General features: G+C 55.1%; 2 protein-coding genes and 1 long non-coding RNA gene across 5 annotated transcripts in view; 1 reads left to right on the forward strand and 2 right to left on the reverse strand.

Annotated features, from left to right (window-relative positions):
- LOC145534148 (uncharacterized) overlaps positions 1 to 22,091 on the forward strand; it is a 770,273-nt gene that overhangs the window by 627,928 nt on the left and 120,254 nt on the right. Inside the window, exons 82-84 of the long non-coding RNA XR_014074274.1 lie at positions 2,578 to 2,689; positions 10,226 to 10,337; positions 17,871 to 17,982. This is a non-coding gene — a long non-coding RNA (uncharacterized LOC145534148). The remainder of the gene's footprint in view (positions 1 to 2,577; positions 2,690 to 10,225; positions 10,338 to 17,870; positions 17,983 to 22,091) is intronic.
- Positions 4,722 to 9,799, reverse strand: LOC145533981 (uncharacterized). The gene is made up of 3 exons (XM_081561338.1): positions 6,339 to 9,799; positions 5,627 to 5,939; positions 4,722 to 5,374 (listed from the first exon to the last, which is right to left on the reverse strand). Exons 1-3 carry the CDS (start codon positions 6,573 to 6,575, stop codon positions 4,746 to 4,748), a joined length of 1,179 nt encoding a protein of 392 aa, XP_081417464.1. The 5' UTR covers positions 6,576 to 9,799; the 3' UTR covers positions 4,722 to 4,745.
- Positions 12,370 to 21,817, reverse strand: LOC145533983 (uncharacterized). 3 transcript variants are annotated; one of them, XM_081561343.1, is made up of 3 exons: positions 21,632 to 21,800; positions 13,275 to 13,587; positions 12,370 to 13,022 (listed from the first exon to the last, which is right to left on the reverse strand). In XM_081561343.1, the coding sequence occupies exons 1-3, from the start codon at positions 21,764 to 21,766 to the stop codon at positions 12,394 to 12,396; spliced, it is 1,077 nt and encodes a 358-aa protein (XP_081417469.1). In that variant the 5' UTR covers positions 21,767 to 21,800; the 3' UTR covers positions 12,370 to 12,393. The 3 variants fall into 3 exon arrangements, with proteins under 3 accessions (XP_081417469.1, XP_081417466.1, XP_081417468.1); XM_081561340.1 differs by lacking the exon at positions 21,632 to 21,800 and adding an exon at positions 13,987 to 14,501; XM_081561342.1 differs by lacking the exons at positions 12,370 to 13,022; positions 13,275 to 13,587 and adding exons at positions 20,019 to 20,667; positions 20,920 to 21,232 and having other exon boundaries at positions 21,632 to 21,817.

Raw genomic sequence — 22,091 nt, forward strand, 5'->3', positions numbered from 1 at the left:
GTTTTGTTTCCTATCTTTTGCATTTGTGAATGCTTAGCTTCTCTGTTGTGAAGAGGTTCCATTGGATGGAAACCCATGGGTGTACTTCGTGTACCTCTTTGCCTTACTTGAAGAGACCCATTTCGACCTCCGCCCAGCAAATGGCAAGGAGACTCTGATGTTAAGGAGCCTTTGACCTACGCTTCTTTCTAGCTATCTCATGACATCAGTCTTTAGGGTGAGGTTTTCCCCCTATATTGAGGTGGTATGAGATCAAAACCAATAGCGTTCTTCAGATGTAGCTGTCTGGTTTTCCCATGGACATTGATTGAAGAGGCTTTCTTGTTCCCATTTGGATATTCTCCCCTTCTGTGTCAGAGATGAGTTGACCATGGATGCTGGGGTTTGTTTCTGGACCCTCCACTTTATTCCATCGATCTGGATCTGTGTGTGTTGTTGTATTCCCAATAGCATACTGTCCTGCTGCTGCTGCTGCGGCTAAGTCACTTCAGTCGTGTCTGACTCTGCGCGACCCCATGGCCTGCAGCCTACCAGGCTCCTCCGTCCAGGACATTTTCCAGGCAAGAGTACTGGAGTGGGTCGCCATTGCCTTCTCCGATACTCTCCTGAGGATCCTAGTTTGGTCGTCTAATTTCCTTTCACACAACCTTGGATGTCCGTATCGGGGCTTTTTCGTCGGATTGTATTGACAGTTTAGGCTCTTTTCTGTCTCCGTACCCCTTTTGCAATTCTTTGTTCGGTGCGAAAATGCATTGGCATTTTGGGAGGAATAGCATCGAAGCTGTGGATTGCCTTGTGGGGCTGTGACATCATTTTCCCAATAGGAATTCTTTCAAGCCCTGAGCACAGCTTCTCTTTCCAGTGATTGGTGTGGGCTTGATCTTCCTTCTTCCATCTCTCGCCGTTTTGTGAGAACAGGTCCATCCTTCCCTTCTGGGTTAGATGGACTGGTGGGTATCACTTCAGTGAATGGCATTGTCAGTGGGGATGATAATTCCCTTCTCGTTGGAAGACTTTGCTGTGAGTATTAGAAATGCAAGTTACTTCTCTTCCCCTTCCTCCCTGTCCATCTCTCAGAGCCACCGGGAAACAAAGGCCTCATCCACGGTCACACAGGCCTGAGGGGGTGCAACTAGACTGTTGTTTCTTCAGGCCCTCAGTGCTGGACATCATCCGGGATCCTCTGTGTGTGTCTTCCTCAGTCTGGTGTCCCTTCAGACCTTTCCCTAGTTTTCACAGGCTTGTTGTGTTGGTGTTCTTTGTCTGTTTGGAGACACATCCTTGATAAGCTTTGTGTTTCCACTCATTCGTCTCGCGATGTATGACCTGTCTTTTGCTTTTGTCATGAGGTCTTTCCCACAGTAGATATCTTTGATTTTGCAAAGTCCACTGTATTCTCTGGGTTTTTTTTTTTTTTTGTGGACTGGCTTTTAGTTTTGTGTGTGAAGACTCAAAGCACGTGTCCGGTTTCTGCTCATTGTTCTTCGAGATTTGTGACAAGTTTTCATGGAAAGTTTGTCTAGGGATAACTGGAAGTGAACTCGGTGTAAGGTGTCAAGTCTCCATCTCCATTCCTGTCATCCCCTGCAGTTTCCAATTCCCTGTTCCTGAGTGGTTTTAGAGACCTTGTGGGGAGTTTGGTTTCATTGGAGTTTGCATTTCCACCTTGATTCGATTCACACTGTTCTGCCCTCAGGGACACTGTCAAGGGGGAGTGAGGAGCAGCCTGCACTTCCAGCAGTGACCACACGGTGGGGCGAGTGCTGCTCTCCCCTCAGGGAGCCCCAGGCCACAGGCATCCCAGTGAGGAGCCAGCTCTGTGCTCAGCTGAAAGGAGTTAGTCTCTCAGGAGCCTCTGAGCCCTTGCCTTTGGATCACCCAGGGTGGGCATTTACTGGGACAGAAAAAATTGCCCTGAATTCCATGGACGGAAGAGCCTGGCTGTGTAGAGTTCGTGAGTTGCCGCGAATCAGACACAACTGAGGACACAAAAATTCTATAGATTAAAACACTTTTTGGGGGTGGGGGGGAGTGAAAAGGGGGGATGTGGGTTTTTTTGTCTTATATAATAGCCAAGAGAAATCTAGTTTAAACCTAAATTCACATAGACGGGAAAGGTATAGCTCTCCGTCACCCTATTAAAAATAAAAAAAAAACTACTAAACTTTTCTGAAAGTTTATTTAGTAGCTTCCTTGAGCAGTTCATTGTGAAGCATTTTTTTTTTTTTTCTGTGACATTGGCCTCATTAAAAAGCACGGTTTGCCTTTACTGGATAATTCTGTTCATTGGTTTCTTAGGGAACCTTGGTAATATTTGAGTTTCCTGGGGAGTATGGTCACATGACCTGGCCCTGGCCAATCGGTGCGTTCCACCTCCCTGGCCACTGTGATTGGCTCCGGGCTGGGGCAGTGCCCAATCGGGGCCCAGGGCCGGGCCTCCCGTTGGAAGCCAGGGGAAGACGAGCTGTCGTCCTGCTGGGGTAGGGGAAGGGGTGGGGCCGGGGGAGGTCAGGCTCCAGCAGTGGGAGGGGCGTGAGGCCCGCCTGCGGCAGTTGGTGACCTTCCTGCTCCCCTCAGGGCAGAGCCGCCGGCCTGAGAATGAGGGCGCTTCTGAGCCCAGGGCCTGGGATGGCCCGTTGCTGCTGTGGTCCCAGAGCTCCACCCGAGACCTGAGGGAAGCCGTCTGCCCGTGAGTCCTCTCCCGCTTGTCTGTCAGCTTGTTTGAACCATGCTGGGTTTTCTGCCCAGCTGGCTAAGGGGAGTCCCTGGAAATGCAAGGGTGTGGGTTTTGGCAGACTTCAGGGAAGACATGCCAGATGAGCCTGGGAGACTCCAGCTTAATCTGGATTCAGGAGATATCTCTTCGGGCCAGCTAGTAATTGTAGGATAAGCCTAATGAGTCTTCACAGGATGAAGAGAGTAACGTGCCAAGGTAGCAATCGATGTCCTCATTCGAGAGGATGAAGCTGGTGCTCAGAGAAGGGGGGAACTTGGCCACAGCAAGGAGGTGTGCACCCAGACAGAACCCCCAGATCCGGCCATTGGAGCTCAGGGAGGCCACTGGTGTGGCTTGTCCCTGTGGCAGGGGCCGAGGCACGCAGCCCACCCTGATTCCTGCGGGGGCCTGACTTGGGAAGTGCCATCTGGTAGCTTTGAGACTCACCAAACCAAATTGCACTGGAGAGAGGAGGGACACCTTCCTTCATCCACCCCCCACCCCCGCCGGATTCCCACATACCCTGACCCCTTTCTCCCGATTTCGGAGCCATTTCCAGAGTCCCGCTCATATGACCTCATTCGAAGTGCACTGTGGACGAGCTGCCATCTGCAGCTACTACCACAGCGGCCAAGGGCTTTAGCTCCCGACTACCTCCCTTCCTTTGGAACTTGGGGGCCCTCTACTCCCCACTTGCACACCACAGACCTTTGCTGAGGATTGTGGGGACCCTCACTCAGTTTGCAGTACGTTGTAGCCATCCCTGTCCTCTCTATACCTCCCTTGAAACTCAGCTTGTGAGCTCCTTTGGAGCAGCGTGGCCCACCTGGCTGCAACGGAAGAGACACAGCTGACAGTGAAACAACAGCTTAGATCTGAGACCCGGAAAGCTCTGTCAGAAGGGACCTCCCTCTTCACACCGTAGAGGCTGTAGGAGGCGCCAGGCTTTCGAACCAGTGCTGGGGCCAAAATGACTCCACAGCTGTTTTCCTTCCTGGGGAGGGTTCTGGCTCGAGTGGGAATGGCTCAAGTCTCCTAAGGTTCTGCAAGCCCACTGTGTGCAGATTCACGGTACACAGAGAGGAGAAGGTGGAGTCCTGCCCTGTAGGTGGTCACAGCTCACGGATGAGCCAGGCAGGCAGGCAGGCAGGGCATGAGAACACCTGAGCTGCCTTCATGAGTGAATGGTGTGGGGGCAGAGGAAGAGAAGCCGGTCTGCTCCCTCGTGTGGTGCCCCGGGCAGGTTGTCCCCAGAGGAAACCCTTACGACGGTGAGGACTATCACTGCTGTTTCCCAAGGGGTTCCGTCGGTGCGTGTCTTCCCCGGAGCGGTCAGGCCGTCTCTCAAGTACACGGGCCATGGGCATTGCCTCTCCTTGGAACTTCCCATGTGTTTCTCTTTTTTATGGAACAGTGATTTTCTAGAGGGGTTCTGGGCCACAAGGATGTTGGGTCATTTTCTAGCCTTCTGTCATGAAGAACGCTTTCCTGGGTGTTGGGGTGGTTTGTTGTTCCAGCTCCCGTTCTTGGCTTCTTTTGGGAGCTGGTGCAACAAGACGAGCTCAGCCTCTGCCTTCTGGCTGAGATGTCACCCTTGACACAGCAATGCCTGCCTGGAGATAATGATGGCAGTTGCCAAAAGGGCTTCGTTTGGCACATGGTATCTTGAAAGGACGTACACCGTCCTTTCAGATATCAAAGGCTAGTTCAAATGACATACAAATGAGAACTCTCCAATGGAGTCTTACAGTAGTTGGAGAGTCCAAAAAACACTCCTTCAGTCATTTCACTGAGAGTCATTGATTGGGGACACCAAGAATATAGGAAGGAATGCACAAAGAAAGGATGAAATTGTGTTCAGGATCGGGGGAAGGGATGAACAGGGCGTGCTTGCCTTGAATCCAGGCTTTGTTGGGGGGTGGGGCATAAAGATCAAACGGGTCTGAAACTACAAAGTGGTGATGGTAACACAGTATCACCAGAGTTACACAACAGTGTTCCCAAATTGCAACAATGATGAAAAAGTTTACTAATCCCAACTTAACCAACAAAAGTACAGGAAACCATACAAAAAATAAAACATCACCAGAAAGGTGGAAACAAAGCAAATGCAAAGCAGTTCAGGGGAAAGGAACTCCATGTCCCCTGGGGGCAGACCGAGTTGCCAGCGTCCACGGTGAGCAGACGGGGATGGAGGCTGCAGAGCCGACCGCTCCCCTGGACGTGGTGTTTCCGGCAAGGGCTCTGGGTGTCTGTCCAGAGCGGGGGCTCGTTCTCCCTGCAGTGGTGGGTGAGTCATCGTGGGCGTCTGGGTGTTGCGCGGGAGCCAGGGCAGGCTCTCCCTGCCGAGGCGGTGACTCCTCCTCTGCCTCGGGTTCTCCTGCCAGAGCCCGAGCAGGTAGAGGTGCACGTGGAGGTGGAGGTTCTGGCTGAGGGGGTGGGACATCAGTGCCTGGGGCTGGGGGTCCTGCAGGCATGGAGATCCGATCTGCCCGGTGTGCTGGCCAGTACCCAGCTGGCCTGGTGTCTCTGCGAGGGCAAGTCTCGGTTCTCCATCTGCCCTCGGTGGATCCCTGGGTCCTGCACCTGGAGCCAGCACCTCTGTAGGGACAGGTCTGGGAAGCGGAGCCTGGTTCCAGTTGGAGGCCAGTGCTAGAGCTGGGGGAGAAGCAAAGTTTGCCCACAGGCCAGCCTTGGCATGTGCGTCTCCCGGGACAGAAAGCTTCCAAGAGATTCCCAAAGAATACCCAGCGTCGGATGTCTTTTGGGACTGAAGTGTGCAAGATGGGGGGCGGGGGGTGTGAGGCCAGCGCTTGCTGCAGGCCCAGCAGCAGCTTTCGGGGACTCGTCCCTGTGTAGCTCAGCACCCCCTCCCCACACACTCCCGTGCACCAGCCCCAGCGTCCTCACCTCTGTGCTCTGGCGTGCTGGGCTCCAGGTCCTCCTGCTGCCTCAGAGGCCGGGGTTCTCGGGACTCTGGGTCGGAGCCGGGTGTGCTGAGCTCCGTGGCAGCCTCAGACTGGGCCGCCGGGTGTATCCTGGGCGGTGTCTCGGCAGCAGGCCTTCCCCGCCTCCGCTTCTCCCCCGGTGGGGCTGATGCCTCCGTGGGCACGCTCACCTGGAGCCTGCACTGGGCCTCACGGGCGGGGGGGTGGTGCTCCGACCCCTCCCTCCGGGAGGTGGATGGGGTGTCCCCGTCCTCGGCCTCATCACGTGGGAAGCTCTGCAACGACAGTGACCGTCAGCCAGCCATGCTAGGAGTTTTCCGAGCTGGGCCTGGGCAGTGGAGCCGCTGCTTCTGCCTGCTCGAACTTCTCTTCCCAGAAGGGTCAGAGACGTGTGTCTGCTCAGATCCCCACCCGGGAGGAAAGAGACCCACCTGAGGGTGTGAGGTCCGCCTGGGCGGCCGCCGCTGCCCGCACTCTCCCCATCCCGCCCAGCCTGCTCTCCCCTGGGGTGTGGACACAACTTGTCCGCAGGCTTCTGACCCCACATCCGCCTGGGCTTCCTTGAGGGAGACACACCCCAAGAAACCCGCATCCACACACACAGGCAAAGGACCCGGTGTTTCCGGGTGGCATGGGAGAGGCGGCCTGGTCCGTCCTGGGGCTCCCCGTGTTACCTTTCTGTTTCTCCGGGCAAAGGGCCAGAGGCCTCTCGGGGGTGTCCTGAGCCAACGTCGACAGGGTGCCCGTGCACACTGCCTGTGAGCACTCCTGAGGCCCCGGCCTCTGGGCAGGGGCAAACAGCAGAACATCCTGGCAGCCAGTGAACTGGCTGGGGGCTCCTCTCCGCTCTGGAGGCCTGGATACCCGGGCTGCGGGTTCTGTTGGGTTCTGTTGCCGGCAGGTGACATCATCTCCTGGGGTTCGTGCTGAGGTCCCTTCCCCAAAACTTCCCAAGGGAATCTCTGGGTTTCTGACTGCGCGACCACCCCCCTTGGGCCATGTGCAGGCACAGTGACACCCACACAGCCCAGCCCACAGCCCTGGGGAGGCCTGGGTTCAGCCAGGGCCTGAGCTCCGAGGACCCCACTGCTCTCAGACCAGGCTCCTTCTTCTCATAAGTGGTGTGGCCCTGGACAAGCATATGCCCCTCAGGGTTGCCCCAGTCTCTCCATCTGCAGAGCGGTGGTCATTCTCCCATCTGCTTCCTAGGTCTGTCGGCCTACGAGCAGCTCCATGCCTTTCCACCTGGGGCCGATATCACGTGGAGCTTGTGCGCTGAGACTTCAGAAAGAAAGATTCCATCCAGGGCTGACACAGCACAGAATGGGGCAGAACGAGGCCTTGATGCACCGTGGTACCCAGGAAAAGGCACTCCCCCTCCTGACTGTTTTGAGACCCCGCATCCAAGTTGGAGGACCGAAAGGAAGACTCGAAGGTCTCCCTCTCTTATAGAAAAGAGTAGCCAACTTTCTGCTCCTCTGTTTCCATTGAGATTCTGTTCAAGTGTCCCAGCTCGGCTTCTGCGGGTGGCTGAGCTTCTAATGGCTCCCTGCGTTCTTGTCTTTTCCTCTCCAAACCTTCCGTCCTTTTCCCCCTTCTGGGGTGGAAGGGCGCTGTCATTGCTTCTACCTTCGAGGCAGATTGAGGAAAAGTCTGGACCGTCGACTCCTTTCCTCTCTTTGGTTCCGTGTCTCTCTCTGGCTGTGTCCCTCTCTTTTCCTTTCTCAGTTCCGTCTGTGTCTTCCTCTTTCTCTCTCGTGTGTGGATGGATGGATGCTAGGGATGCACATGTATATGATTAGATGAGGGTTATGTTTTAGGGATAGGTTAGAGGGAGAGAAAGGCTTTAGGTCGGAGTTGGTCATGGGGGAAGGGTCAAGGGTGGTGGTGGTGTTGTTTCTTGGAATCTGAGTGCTGTGCATTCTTCGTCTCTTTCCATATGAACCCCTTCTCAGATACACCACTTGCAAGGAGTCTCTCATGTTCTGTTTCCTATCTTTTGCATTTGTGAATGCTTAGCTTCTCTGTTGTGAAGAGGTTCCATTGGATGGAAACCCATGGGTGTACTTCGTGTACCTCTTTGCCTTACTTGAAGAGACCCATTTCGACCTCCGCCCAGCAAATGGCAAGGAGACTCTGATGTTAAGGAGCCTTTGACCTACGCTTCTTTCTAGCTATCTCATGACATCAGTCTTTAGGGTGAGGTTTTCCCCCTATATTGAGGTGGTATGAGATCAAAACCAATAGCGTTCTTCAGATGTAGCTGTCTGGTTTTCCCATGGACATTGATTGAAGAGGCTTTCTTGTTCCCATTTGGATATTCTCCCCTTCTGTGTCAGAGATGAGTTGACCATGGATGCTGGGGTTTGTTTCTGGACCCTCCACTTTATTCCATCGATCTGGATCTGTGTGTGTTGTTGTATTCCCAATAGCATACTGTCCTGCTGCTGCTGCTGCGGCTAAGTCACTTCAGTCGTGTCTGACTCTGCGTGACCCCATGGCCTGCAGCCTACCAGGCTCCTCCGTCCAGGACATTTTCCAGGCAAGAGTACTGGAGTGGGTCGCCATTGCCTTCTCCGATACTCTCCTGAGGATCCTAGTTTGGTCGTCTAATTTCCTTTCACACAACCTTGGATGTCCGTATCGGGGCTTTTTCGTCGGATTGTATTGACAGTTTAGGCTCTTTTCTGTCTCCGTACCCCTTTTGCAATTCTTTGTTCGGTGCGAAAATGCATTGGCATTTTGGGAGGAATAGCATCGAAGCTGTGGATTGCCTTGTGGGGCTGTGACATCATTTTCCCAATAGGAATTCTTTCAAGCCCTGAGCACAGCTTCTCTTTCCAGTGATTGGTGTGGGCTTGATCTTCCTTCTTCCATCTCTCGCCGTTTTGTGAGAACAGGTCCATCCTTCCCTTCTGGGTTAGATGGACTGGTGGGTATCACTTCAGTGAATGGCATTGTCAGTGGGGGTGATAATTCCCTTCTCGTTGGAAGACTTTGCCGTGAGTATTAGAAATGCAAGTGACTTCTCTTCCCCTTCCTCCCTGTCCATCTCTCAGAGCCACCGGGAAACAGAGGCCTCATCCACGGTCACACAGGCCTGAGGGGGTGCAACTAGACTGTTGTTTCTTCAGGCCCTCAGTGCTGGACATCATCCGGGATCCTCTGTGTGTGTCTTCCTCAGTCTGGTGTCCCTTCAGACCTTTCCCTAGTTTTCACAGGCTTGTTGTGTTGGTGTTCTTTGTCTGTTTGGAGACACATCCTTGATAAGCTTTGTGTTTCCACTCATTCGTCTCGCGATGTATGACCTGTCTTTTGCTTTTGTCATGAGGTCTTTCCCACAGTAGATATCTTTGATTTTGCAAAGTCCACTGTATTCTCTGGTTTTTTTTTTTTTTTTTTGTGGACTGGCTTTTAGTTTTGTGTGTGAAGACTCAAAGCACGTGTCCGGTTTCTGCTCATTGTTCTTCGAGATTTGTGACAAGTTTTCATGGAAAGTTTGTCTAGGGATAACTGGAAGTGAACTCGGTGTAAGGTGTCAAGTCTCCATCTCCATTCCTGTCATCCCCTGCAGTTTCCAATTCCCTGTTCCTGAGTGGTTTTAGAGACCTTGTGGGGAGTTTGGTTGCATTGGAGTTTGCATTTCCACCTTGATTCGATTCACACTGTTCTGCCCTCAGGGACACTGTCAAGGGGGAGTGAGGAGCAGCCTGCACTTCCAGCAGTGACCACACGGAGGGGCGAGTGCTGCTCTCCCCTCAGGGAGCCCCAGGCCACAGGCATCCCAGTGAGGAGCCAGCTCTGTGCTCAGCTGAAAGGAGTTAGTCTCTCAGGAGCCTCTGAGCCCTTGCCTTTGGATCACCCAGGGTGGGCATTTACTGGGACAGAAAAAATTGCCCTGAATTCCATGGACGGAAGAGCCTGGCTGTGTAGAGTTCGTGAGTTGCCGCCAATCAGACACAACTGAGGACACAAAAATTCTATAGATTAAAACACTTTTTGGGGGTGGGGGGGAGTGAAAGGGGGGGATGTGGGTTTTTTTGTCTTATATAATAGCCAAGAGAAATCTAGTTTAAACCTAAATTCACATAGACGGGAAAGGTATAGCTCTCCGTCACCCTATTAAAAAAAAAAAAAAAAACTACTAAACTTTTCTGAAAGTTTATTTAGTAGCTTCCTTGAGCAGTTCATTGTGAAGCATTTTTTTTTTTTTCTGTGACATTGGCCTCATTAAAAAGCACGGTTTGCCTTTACTGGATAATTCTGTTCATTGGTTTCTTAGGGAACCTTGGTAATATTTGAGTTTCCTGGGGAGTATGGTCACATGACCTGGCCCTGGCCAATCGGTGCGTTCCACCTCCCTGGCCACTGTGATTGGCTCCGGGCTGGGATAGTGCCCAATCGGGGCCCAGGGCCGGGCCTCCCGTTGGAAGCCAGGGGAAGACGAGCTGTCGTCCTGCTGGGGTAGGGGAAGGGGTGGGGCCAGGGGAGGTCAGGCTCCAGCAGTGGGAGGGGCGTGAGGCCCGCCTGCGGCAGTTGGTGACCTTCCTGCTCCCCTCAGGGCAGAGCCGCCGGCCTGAGAATGAGGGCGCTGCTGAGCCCAGGGCCTGGGATGGCCCGTTGCTGCTGTGGTCCCAGAGCTCCACCCGAGACCTGAGGGAAGCCGTCTGCCCGTGAGTCCTCTCCCGCTTGTCTGTCAGCTTGTTTGAAGCATGCTGGGTTTTCTGCCCAGCTGGCTAAGGGGAGTCCCTGGAAATGCAAGGGTGTGGGTTTTGGCAGACTTCAGGGAAGACATGCCAGATGAGCCTGGGAGACTCCAGCTTAATCTGGATTCAGGAGATATCTCTTCGGGCCAGCTAGTAATTGTAGGATAAGCCTAATGAGTCTTCACAGGATGAAGAGAGTAACGTGCCAAGGTAGCAATCGATGTCCTCATTCGAGAGGATGAAGCTGGTGCTCAGAGAAGGGGGGAACTTGGCCACAGCAAGGAGGTTTGCACCCAGACAGAACCCCCAGATCCGGCCATTGGAGCTCAGGGAGGCCACTGGTGTGGCTTGTCCCTGTGGCAGGGGCCGAGGCACGCAGCCCACCCTGATTCCTGCGGGGGCCTGACTTGGGAAGTGCCATCTGGTAGCTTTGAGACTCACCAAACCAAATTGCACTGGAGAGAGGAGGGACACCTTCCTTCATCCACCCCCCACCCCCGCCGGATTCCCACATACCCTGACCCCTTTCTCCCGATTTCGGAGCCATTTCCAGAGTCCCGCTCATATGACCTCATTCGAAGTGCACTGTGGACGAGCTGCCATCTGCAGCTACTACCACAGCGGCCAAGGGCTTTAGCTCCCGACTACCTCCCTTCCTTTGGAACTTGGGGGCCCTCTACTCCCCACTTGCACACCACAGACCTTTGCTGAGGATTGTGGGGACCCTCACTCAGTTTGCAGTACGTTGTAGCCATCCCTGTCCTCTCTATACCTCCCTTGAAACTCAGCTTGTGAGCTCCTTTGGAGCAGCGTGGCCCACCTGGCTGCAACGGAAGAGACACAGCTGACAGTGAAACAACAGCTTAGATCTGAGACCCGGAAAGCTCTGTCAGAAGGGACCTCCCTCTTCACACCGTAGAGGCTGTAGGAGGCGCCAGGCTTTCGAACCAGTGCTGGGGCCAAAATGACTCCACAGCTGTTTTCCTTCCTGGGGAGGGTTCTGGCTCGAGTGGGAATGGCTCAAGTCTCCTAAGGTTCTGCAAGCCCACTGTGTGCAGATTCACGGTACACAGAGAGGAGAAGGTGGAGTCCTGCCCTGTAGGTGGTCACAGCTCACGGATGAGCCAGGCAGGCAGGCAGGCAGGGCATGAGAACACCTGAGCTGCCTTCATGAGTGAATGGTGTGGGGGCAGAGGAAGAGAAGCCGGTCTGCTCCCTCGTGTGGTGCCCCGGGCAGGTTGTCCCCAGAGGAAACCCTTACGACGGTGAGGACTATCACTGCTGTTTCCCAAGGGGTTCCGTCGGTGCGTGTCTTCCCCGGAGCGGTCAGGCCGTCTCTCAAGTACACGGGCCATGGGCATTGCCTCTCCTTGGAACTTCCCATGTGTTTCTCTTTTTTATGGAACAGTGATTTTCTAGAGGGGTTCTGGGCCACAAGGATGTTGGGTCATTTTCTAGCCTTCTGTCATGAAGAACGCTTTCCTGGGTGTTGGGGTGGTTTGTTGTTCCAGCTCCCGTTCTTGGCTTCTTTTGGGAGCTGGTGCAACAAGACGAGCTCAGCCTCTGCCTTCTGGCTGAGATGTCACCCTTGACACAGCAATGCCTGCCTGGAGATAATGATGGCAGTTGCCAAAAGGGCTTCGTTTGGCACATGGTATCTTGAAAGGACGTACACCGTCCTTTCAGATATCAAAGGCTAGTTCAAATGACATACAAATGAGAACTCTCCAATGGAGTCTTACAGTAGTTGGAGAGTCCAAAAAACACTCCTTCAGTCATTTCACTGAGAGTCATTGATTGGGGACACCAAGAATATAGGAAGGAATGCACAAAGAAAGGATGAAATTGTGTTCAGGATCGGGGGAAGGGATGAACAGGGCGTGCTTGCCTTGAATCCAGGCTTTGTTGGGGGGTGGGGCATAAAGATCAAACGGGTCTGAAACTACAAAGTGGTGATGGTAACACAGTATCACCAGAGTTACACAACAGTGTTCCCAAATTGCAACAATGATGAAAAAGTTTACTAATCCCAACTTAACCAACAAAAGTACAGGAAACCATACAAAAAATAAAACATCACCAGAAAGGTGGAAACAAAGCAAATGCAAAGCAGTTCAGGGGAAAGGAACTCCATGTCCCCTGGGGGCAGACCGAGTTGCCAGCGTCCACGGTGAGCAGACGGGGATGGAGGCTGCAGAGCCGACCGCTCCCCTGGACGTGGTGTTTCCGGCAAGGGCTCTGGGTGTCTGTCCAGAGCGGGGGCTCGTTCTCCCTGCAGTGGTGGGTGAGTCATCGTGGGCGTCTGGGTGTTGCGCGGGAGCCAGGGCAGGCTCTCCCTGCCGAGGCGGTGACTCCTCCTCTGCCTCGGGTTCTCCTGCCAGAGCCCGAGCAGGTAGAGGTGCACGTGGAGGTGGAGGTTCTGGCTGAGGGGGTGGGACATCAGTGCCTGGGGCTGGGGGTCCTGCAGGCATGGAGATCCGATCTGCCCGGTGTGCTGGCCAGTACCCAGCTGGCCTGGTGTCTCTGCGAGGGCAAGTCTCGGTTCTCCATCTGCCCTCGGTGGATCCCTGGGTCCTGCACCTGGAGCCAGCACCTCTGTAGGGACAGGTCTGGGAAGCGGAGCCTGGTTCCAGTTGGAGGCCAGTGCTAGAGCTGGGGGAGAAGCAAAGTTTGCCCACAGGCCAGCCTTGGCATGTGCGTCTCCCGGGACAGAAAGCTTCCAAGAGATTCCCAAAGAATACCCAGCGTCGGATGTCTTTTGGGACTGAAGTGTGCAAGATGGGGGGCGGGGGGTGTGAGGCCAGCGCTTGCTGCAGGCCCAGCAGCAGCTTTCGGGGACTCGTCCCTGTGTAGCTCAGCACCCCCTCCCCACACACTCCCGTGCACCAGCCCCAGCGTCCTCACCTCTGTGCTCTGGCGTGCTGGGCTCCAGGTCCTCCTGCTGCCTCAGAGGCCGGGGTTCTCGGGACTCTGGGTCGGAGCCGGGTGTGCTGAGCTCCGTGGCAGCCTCAGACTGGGCCGCCGGGTGTATCCTGGGCGGTGTCTCGGCAGCAGGCCTTCCCCGCCTCCGCTTCTCCCCCGGTGGGGCTGATGCCTCCGTGGGCACGCTCACCTGGAGCCTGCACTGGGCCTCACGGGCGGGGGGGTGGTGCTCCGACCCCTCCCTCCGGGAGGTGGATGGGGTGTCCCCGTCCTCGGCCTCATCACGTGGGAAGCTCTGCAACGACAGTGACCGTCAGCCAGCCATGCTAGGAGTTTTCCGAGCTGGGCCTGGGCAGTGGAGCCGCTGCTTCTGCCTGCTCGAACTTCTCTTCCCAGAAGGGTCAGAGACGTGTGTCTGCTCAGATCCCCACCCGGGAGGAAAGAGACCCACCTGAGGGTGTGAGGTCCGCCTGGGCGGCCGCCGCTGCCCGCACTCTCCCCATCCCGCCCAGCCTGCTCTCCCCTGGGGTGTGGACACAACTTGTCCGCAGGCTTCTGACCCCACATCCGCCTGGGCTTCCTTGAGGGAGACACACCCCAAGAAACCCGCATCCACACACACAGGCAAAGGACCCGGTGTTTCCGGGTGGCATGGGAGAGGCGGCCTGGTCCGTCCTGGGGCTCCCCGTGTTACCTTTCTGTTTCTCCGGGCAAAGGGCCAGAGGCCTCTCGGGGGTGTCCTGAGCCAACGTCGACAGGGTGCCCGTGCACACTGCCTGTGAGCACTCCTGAGGCCCCGGCCTCTGGGCAGGGGCAAACAGCAGAACATCCTGGCAGCCAGTGAACTGGCTGGGGGCTCCTCTCCGCTCTGGAGGCCTGGATACCCGGGCTGCGGGTTCTGTTGGGTTCTGTTGCCGGCAGGTGACATCATCTCCTGGGGTTCGTGCTGAGGTCCCTTCCCCAAAACTTCCCAAGGGAATCTCTGGGTTTCTGACTGCGCGACCACCCCCCTTGGGCCATGTGCAGGCACAGTGACACCCACACAGCCCAGCCCACAGCCCTGGGGAGGCCTGGGTTCAGCCAGGGCCTGAGCTCCGAGGACCCCACTGCTCTCAGACCAGGCTCCTTCTTCTCATAAGTGGTGTGGCCCTGGACAAGCATATGCCCCTCAGGGTTGCCCCAGTCTCTCCATCTGCAGAGCGGTGGTCATTCTCCCATCTGCTTCCTAGGTCTGTCGGCCTACGAGCAGCTCCATGCCTTTCCACCTGGGGCCGATATCACGTGGAGCTTGTGCGCTGAGACTTCAGAAAGAAAGATTCCATCCAGGGCTGACACAGCACAGAATGGGGCAGAACGAGGCCTTGATGCACCGTGGTACCCAGGAAAAGGCACTCCCCCTCCTGACTGTTTTGAGACCCCGCATCCAAGTTGGAGGACCGAAAGGAAGACTCGAAGGTCTCCCTCTCTTATAGAAAAGAGTAGCCAACTTTCTGCTCCTCTGTTTCCATTGAGATTCTGTTCAAGTGTCCCAGCTCGGCTTCTGCGGGTGGCTGAGCTTCTAATGGCTCCCTGCGTTCTTGTCTTTTCCTCTCCAAACCTTCCGTCCTTTTCCCCCTTCTGGGGTGGAAGGGCGCTGTCATTGCTTCTACCTTCGAGGCAGATTGAGGAAAAGTCTGGACCGTCGACTCCTTTCCTCTCTTTGGTTCCGTGTCTCTCTCTGGCTGTGTCCCTCTCTTTTCCTTTCTCAGTTCCGTCTGTGTCTTCCTCTTTCTCTCTCGTGTGTGGATGGATGGATGCTAGGGATGCACATGTATATGATTAGATGAGGGTTATGTTTTAGGGATAGGTTAGAGGGAGAGAAAGGCTTTAGGTCGGAGTTGGTCATGGGGGAAGGGTCAAGGGTGGTGGTGGTGTTGTTTCTTGGAATCTGAGTGCTGTGCATTCTTCGTCTCTTTCCATATGAACCCCTTCTCAGATACACCACTTGCAAGGAGTCTCTCATGTTCTGTTTCCTATCTTTTGCATTTGTGAATGCTTAGCTTCTCTGTTGTGAAGAGGTTCCATTGGATGGAAACCCATGGGTGTACTTCGTGTACCTCTTTGCCTTACTTGAAGAGACCCATTTCGACCTCCGCCCAGCAAATGGCAAGGAGACTCTGATGTTAAGGAGCCTTTGACCTACGCTTCTTTCTAGCTATCTCATGACATCAGTCTTTAGGGTGAGGTTTTCCCCCTATATTGAGGTGGTATGAGATCAAAACCAATAGCGTTCTTCAGATGTAGCTGTCTGGTTTTCCCATGGACATTGATTGAAGAGGCTTTCTTGTTCCCATTTGGATATTCTCCCCTTCTGTGTCAGAGATGAGTTGACCATGGATGCTGGGGTTTGTTTCTGGACCCTCCACTTTATTCCATCGATCTGGATCTGTGTGTGTTGTTGTATTCCCAATAGCATACTGTCCTGCTGCTGCTGCTGCGGCTAAGTCACTTCAGTCGTGTCTGACTCTGCGTGACCCCATGGCCTGCAGCCTACCAGGCTCCTCCGTCCAGGACATTTTCCAGGCAAGAGTACTGGAGTGGGTCGCCATTGCCTTCTCCGATACTCTCCTGAGGATCCTAGTTTGGTCGTCTAATTTCCTTTCACACAACCTTGGATGTCCGTATCGGGGCTTTTTCGTCGGATTGTATTGACAGTTTAGGCTCTTTTCTGTCTCCGTACCCCTTTTGCAATTCTTTGTTCGGTGCGAAAATGCATTGGCATTTTGGGAGGAATAGCATCGAAGCTGTGGATTGCCTTGTGGGGCTGTGACATCATTTTCCCAATAGGAATTCTTTCAAGCCCTGAGCACAGCTTCTCTTTCCAGTGATTGGTGTGGGCTTGATCTTCCTTCTTCCATCTCTCGCCGTTTTGTGAGAACAGGTCCATCCTTCCCTTCTGGGTTAGATGGACTGGTGGGTATCACTTCAGTGAATGGCATTGTCAGTGGGGGTGATAATTCCCTTCTCGTTGGAAGACTTTGCCGTGAGTATTAGAAATGCAAGTGACTTCTCTTCCCCTTCCTCCCTGTCCATCTCTCAGAGCCACCGGGAAACAGAGGCCTCATCCACGGTCACACAGGCCTGAGGGGGTGCAACTAGACTGTTGTTTCTTCAGGCCCTCAGTGCTGGACATCATCCGGGATCCTCTGTGTGTGTCTTCCTCAGTCTGGTGTCCCTTCAGACCTTTCCCTAGTTTTCACAGGCTTGTTGTGTTGGTGTTCTTTGTCTGTTTGGAGACACATCCTTGATAAGCTTTGTGTTTCCACTCATTCGTCTCGCGATGTATGACCTGTCTTTTGCTTTTGTCATGAGGTCTTTCCCACAGTAGATATCTTTGATTTTGCAAAGTCCACTGTATTCTCTGGTTTTTTTTTTTTTTTTTTGTGGACTGGCTTTTAGTTTTGTGTGTGAAGACTCAAAGCACGTGTCCGGTTTCTGCTCATTGTTCTTCGAGATTTGTGACAAGTTTTCATGGAAAGTTTGTCTAGGGATAACTGGAAGTGAACTCGGTGTAAGGTGTCAAGTCTCCATCTCCATTCCTGTCATCCCCTGCAGTTTCCAATTCCCTGTTCCTGAGTGGTTTTAGAGACCTTGTGGGGAGTTTGGTTGCATTGGAGTTTGCATTTCCACCTTGATTCGATTCACACTGTTCTGCCCTCAGGGACACTGTCAAGGGGGAGTGAGGAGCAGCCTGCACTTCCAGCAGTGACCACACGGAGGGGCGAGTGCTGCTCTCCCCTCAGGGAGCCCCAGGCCACAGGCATCCCAGTGAGGAGCCAGCTCTGTGCTCAGCTGAAAGGAGTTAGTCTCTCAGGAGCCTCTGAGCCCTTGCCTTTGGATCACCCAGGGTGGGCATTTACTGGGACAGAAAAAATTGCCCTGAATTCCATGGACGGAAGAGCCTGGCTGTGTAGAGTTCGTGAGTTGCCGCGAATCAGACACAACTGAGGACACAAAAATTCTATAGATTAAAACACTTTTTGGGGGTGGGGGGGAGTGAAAGGGGGGGATGTGGGTTTTTTTGTCTTTTATAATAGCCAAGAGAAATCTAGTTTAAACCTAAATTCACATAGACGGGAAAGGTATAGCTCTCCGTCACCCTATTAAAAAAAAAAAAAAAACTACTAAACTTTTCTGAAAGTTTATTTAGTAGCTTCCTTGAGCAGTTCATTGTGAAGCATTTTTTTTTTTCTGTGACATTGGCCTCATTAAAAAGCACGGTTTGCCTTTACTGGATAATTCTGTTCATTGGTTTCTTAGGGAACCTTGGTAATATTTGAGTTTCCTGGGGAGTATGGTCACATGACCTGGCCCTGGCCAATCGGTGCGTTCCACCTCCCTGGCCACTGTGATTGGCTCCGGGCTGGGGCAGTGCCCAATCGGGGCCCAGGGCCGGGCCTCCCGTTGGAAGCCAGGGGAAGACGAGCTGTCGTCCTGCTGGGGTAGGGGAAGGGGTGGGGCCGGGGGAGGTCAGGCTCCAGCAGTGGGAGGGGCGTGAGGCCCGCCTGCGGCAGTTGGTGACCTTCCTGCTCCCCTCAGGGCAGAGCCGCCGGCCTGAGAATGAGGGCGCTGCTGAGCCCAGGGCCTGGGATGGCCCGTTGCTGCTGTGGTCCCAGAGCTCCACCCGAGACCTGAGGGAAGCCGTCTGCCCGTGAGTCCTCTCCCGCTTGTCTGTCAGCTTGTTTGAAGCATGCTGGGTTTTCTGCCCAGCTGGCTAAGGGGAGTCCCTGGAAATGCAAGGGTGTGGGTTTTGGCAGACTTCAGGGAAGACATGCCAGATGAGCCTGGGAGACTCCAGCTTAATCTGGATTCAGGAGATATCTCTTCGGGCCAGCTAGTAATTGTAGGATAAGCCTAATGAGTCTTCACAGGATGAAGAGAGTAACGTGCCAAGGTAGCAATCGATGTCCTCATTCGAGAGGATGAAGCTGGTGCTCAGAGAAGGGGGGAACTTGGCCACAGCAAGGAGGTGTGCACCCAGACAGAACCCCCAGATCCGGCCATTGGAGCTCAGGGAGGCCACTGGTGTGGCTTGTCCCTGTGGCAGGGGCCGAGGCACGCAGCCCACCCTGATTCCTGCGGGGGCCTGACTTGGGAAGTGCCATCTGGTAGCTTTGAGACTCACCAAACCAAATTGCACTGGAGAGAGGAGGGACACCTTCCTTCATCCACCCCCCACCCCCGCCGGATTCCCACATACCCTGACCCCTTTCTCCCGATTTCGGAGCCATTTCCAGAGTCCCGCTCATATGACCTCATTCGAAGTGCACTGTGGACGAGCTGCCATCTGCAGCTACTACCACAGCGGCCAAGGGCTTTAGCTCCCGACTACCTCCCTTCCTTTGGAACTTGGGGGCCCTCTACTCCCCACTTGCACACCACAGACCTTTGCTGAGGATTGTGGGGACCCTCACTCAGTTTGCAGTACGTTGTAGCCATCCCTGTCCTCTCTATACCTCCCTTGAAACTCAGCTTGTGAGCTCCTTTGGAGCAGCGTGGCCCACCTGGCTGCAACGGAAGAGACACAGCTGACAGTGAAACAACAGCTTAGATCTGAGACCCGGAAAGCTCTGTCAGAAGGGACCTCCCTCTTCACACCGTAGAGGCTGTAGGAGGCGCCAGGCTTTCGAACCAGTGCTGGGGCCAAAATGACTCCACAGCTGTTTTCCTTCCTGGGGAGGGTTCTGGCTCGAGTGGGAATGGCTCAAGTCTCCTAAGGTTCTGCAAGCCCACTGTGTGCAGATTCACGGTACACAGAGAGGAGAAGGTGGAGTCCTGCCCTGTAGGTGGTCACAGCTCACGGATGAGCCAGGCAGGCAGGCAGGCAGGGCATGAGAACACCTGAGCTGCCTTCATGAGTGAATGGTGTGGGGGCAGAGGAAGAGAAGCCGGTCTGCTCCCTCGTGTGGTGCCCCGGGCAGGTTGTCCCCAGAGGAAACCCTTACGACGGTGAGGACTATCACTGCTGTTTCCCAAGGGGTTCCGTCGGTGCGTGTCTTCCCCGGAGCGGTCAGGCCGTCTCTCAAGTACACGGGCCATGGGCATTGCCTCTCCTTGGAACTTCCCATGTGTTTCTCTTTTTTATGGAACAGTGATTTTCTAGAGGGGTTCTGGGCCACAAGGATGTTGGGTCATTTTCTAGCCTTCTGTCATGAAGAACGCTTTCCTGGGTGTTGGGGTGGTTTGTTGTTCCAGCTCCCTTTCTTGGCTTCTTTTGGGAGCTGGTGCAACAAGACGAGCTCAGCCTCTGCCTTCTGGCTGAGATGTCACCCTTGACACAGCAATGCCTGCCTGGAGATAATGATGGCAGTTGCCAAAAGGGCTTCGTTTGGCACATGGTATCTTGAAAGGACGTACACCGTCCTTTCAGATATCAAAGGCTAGTTCAAATGACATACAAATGAGAACTCTCCAATGGAGTCTTACAGTAGTTGGAGAGTCCAAAAAACACTCCTTCAGTCATTTCACTGAGAGTCATTGATTGGGGACACCAAGAATATAGGAAGGAATGCACAAAGAAAGGATGAAATTGTGTTCAGGATCGGGGGAAGGGATGAACAGGGCGTGCTTGCCTTGAATCCAGGCTTTGTTGGGGGGTGGGGCATAAAGATCAAACGGGTCTGAAACTACAAAGTGGTGATGGTAACACAGTATCACCAGAGTTACACAACAGTGTTCCCAAATTGCAACAATGATGAAAAAGTTTACTAATCCCAACTTAACCAACAAAAGTACAGGAAACCATACAAAAAATAAAACATCACCAGAAAGGTGGAAACAAACCAAATGCAAAGCAGTTCAGGGGAAAGGAACTCCATGTCCCCTGGGGGCAGACCGAGTTGCCAGCGTCCACGGTGAGCAGACGGGGATGGAGGCTGCAGAGCCGACCGCTCCCCTGGACGTGGTGTTTCCGGCAAGGACTCTGGGTGTCTGTCCAGAGCGGGGGCTCGTTCTCCCTGCAGGGGTGGGTGAGTCATCGTGGGCGTCTGGGTGTTGCGCGGGAGCCAGGGCAGGCTCTCCCTGCCGAGGCGGTGACTCCTCCTCTGCCTCGGGTTCTCCTGCCAGAGCCCGAGCAGGTAGAGGTGCACGTGGAGGTGGAGGTTCTGGCTGAGGGGGTGGGACATCAGTGCCTGGGGCTGGGGGTCCTGCAGGCATGGAGATCCGATCTGCCCGGTGTGCTGGCCAGAACCCAGCTGGCCTGGTGTCTCTGCGAGGGCAAGTCTCGGTTCTCCATCTGCCCTCGGTGGATCCCTGGGTCCTGCACCTGGAGCCAGCACCTCTGTAGGGACAGGTCTGGGAAGCGGAGCCTGGTTCCAGTTGGAGGCCAGTGCTAGAGCTGGGGGAGAAGCAAAGTTTGCCCACAGGCCAGCCTTGGCATGTGCGTCTCCCGGGACAGAAAGCTTCCAAGAGATTCCCAAAGAATACCCAGCGTCGGATGTCTTTTGGGACTGAAGTGTGCAAGATGGGGGGCGGGGGGTGTGAGGCCAGCGCTTGCTGCAGGCCCAGCAGCAGCTTTCGGGGACTCGTCCCTGTGTAGCTCAGCACCCCCTCCCCACACACTCCCGTGCACCAGCCCCAGCGTCCTCACCTCTGTGCTCTGGCGTGCTGGGCTCCAGGTCCTCCTGCTGCCTCAGAGGCCGGGGTTCTCGGGACTCTGGGTCGGAGCCGGGTGTGCTGAGCTCCGTGGCAGCCTCAGACTGGGCCGCCGGGTGTATCCTGGGCGGTGTGTCGGCAGCAGGCCTTCCCCGCCTCCGCTTCTCCCCCGGTGGGGCTGATGCCTCCGTGGGCACGCTCACCTGGAGCCTGCACTGGGCCTCACGGGCGGGGGGGTGGTGCTCCGACCCCTCCCTCCGGGAGGTGGATGGGGTGTCCCCGTCCTCGGCCTCATCACGTGGGAAGCTCTGCAACGACAGTGACCGTCAGCCAGCCATGCTAGGAGTTTTCCGAGCTGGGCCTGGGCAGTGGAGCCGCTGCTTCTGCCTGCTCGAACTTCTCTTCCCAGAAGGGTCAGAGACGTGTGTCTGCTCAGATCCCCACCCGGGAGGAAAGAGACCCACCTGAGGGTGTGAGGTCCGCCTGGGCGGCCGCCGCTGCCCGCACTCTCCCCATCCCGCCCAGCCTGCTCTCCCCTGGGGTGTGGACACAACTTGTCCGCAGGCTTCTGACCCCACATCCGCCTGGGCTTCCTTGAGGGAGACACACCCCAAGAAACCCGCATCCACACACACAGGCAAAGGACCCGGTGTTTCCGGGTGGCATGGGAGAGGCGGCCTGGTCCGTCCTGGGGCTCCCCGTGTTACCTTTCTGTTTCTCCGGGCAAAGGGCCAGAGGCCTCTCGGGGGTGTCCTGAGCCAACGTCGACAGGGTGCCCGCGCACACTGCCTGTGAGCACTCCTGAGGCCCCGGCCTCTGGGCAGGGGCAAACAGCCGAACATCCTGGCAGCCAGTGAACTGGCTGGGGGCTCCTCTCCGCTCTGGAGGCCTGGATACCCGGGCTGCGGGTTCTGTTGGGTTCTGTTGCCGGCAGGTGACATCATCTCCTGGGGTTCGTGCTGAGGTCCCTTCCCCAAAACTTCCCAAGGGAATCTCTGGGTTTCTGACTGCTCGACCACCCCCCTTAGGCCATGTGCAGGCACAGTGACACCCACACAGCCCAGCCCACAGCCCTGGGGAGGCCTGGGTTCAGCCAGGGCCTGAGCTCCGAGGACCCCACTGCTCTCAGACCAGGCTCCTTCTTCTCATAAGTGGTGTGGCCCTGGA

Source organism: Giraffa tippelskirchi, chromosome 14 (genome assembly GCF_054371585.1).
Source record: "Giraffa tippelskirchi isolate mGirTip1 chromosome 14, T2T-mGirTip1v1.2.pri, whole genome shotgun sequence".
NCBI lineage: Eukaryota > Metazoa > Chordata > Mammalia > Artiodactyla > Giraffidae > Giraffa > Giraffa tippelskirchi.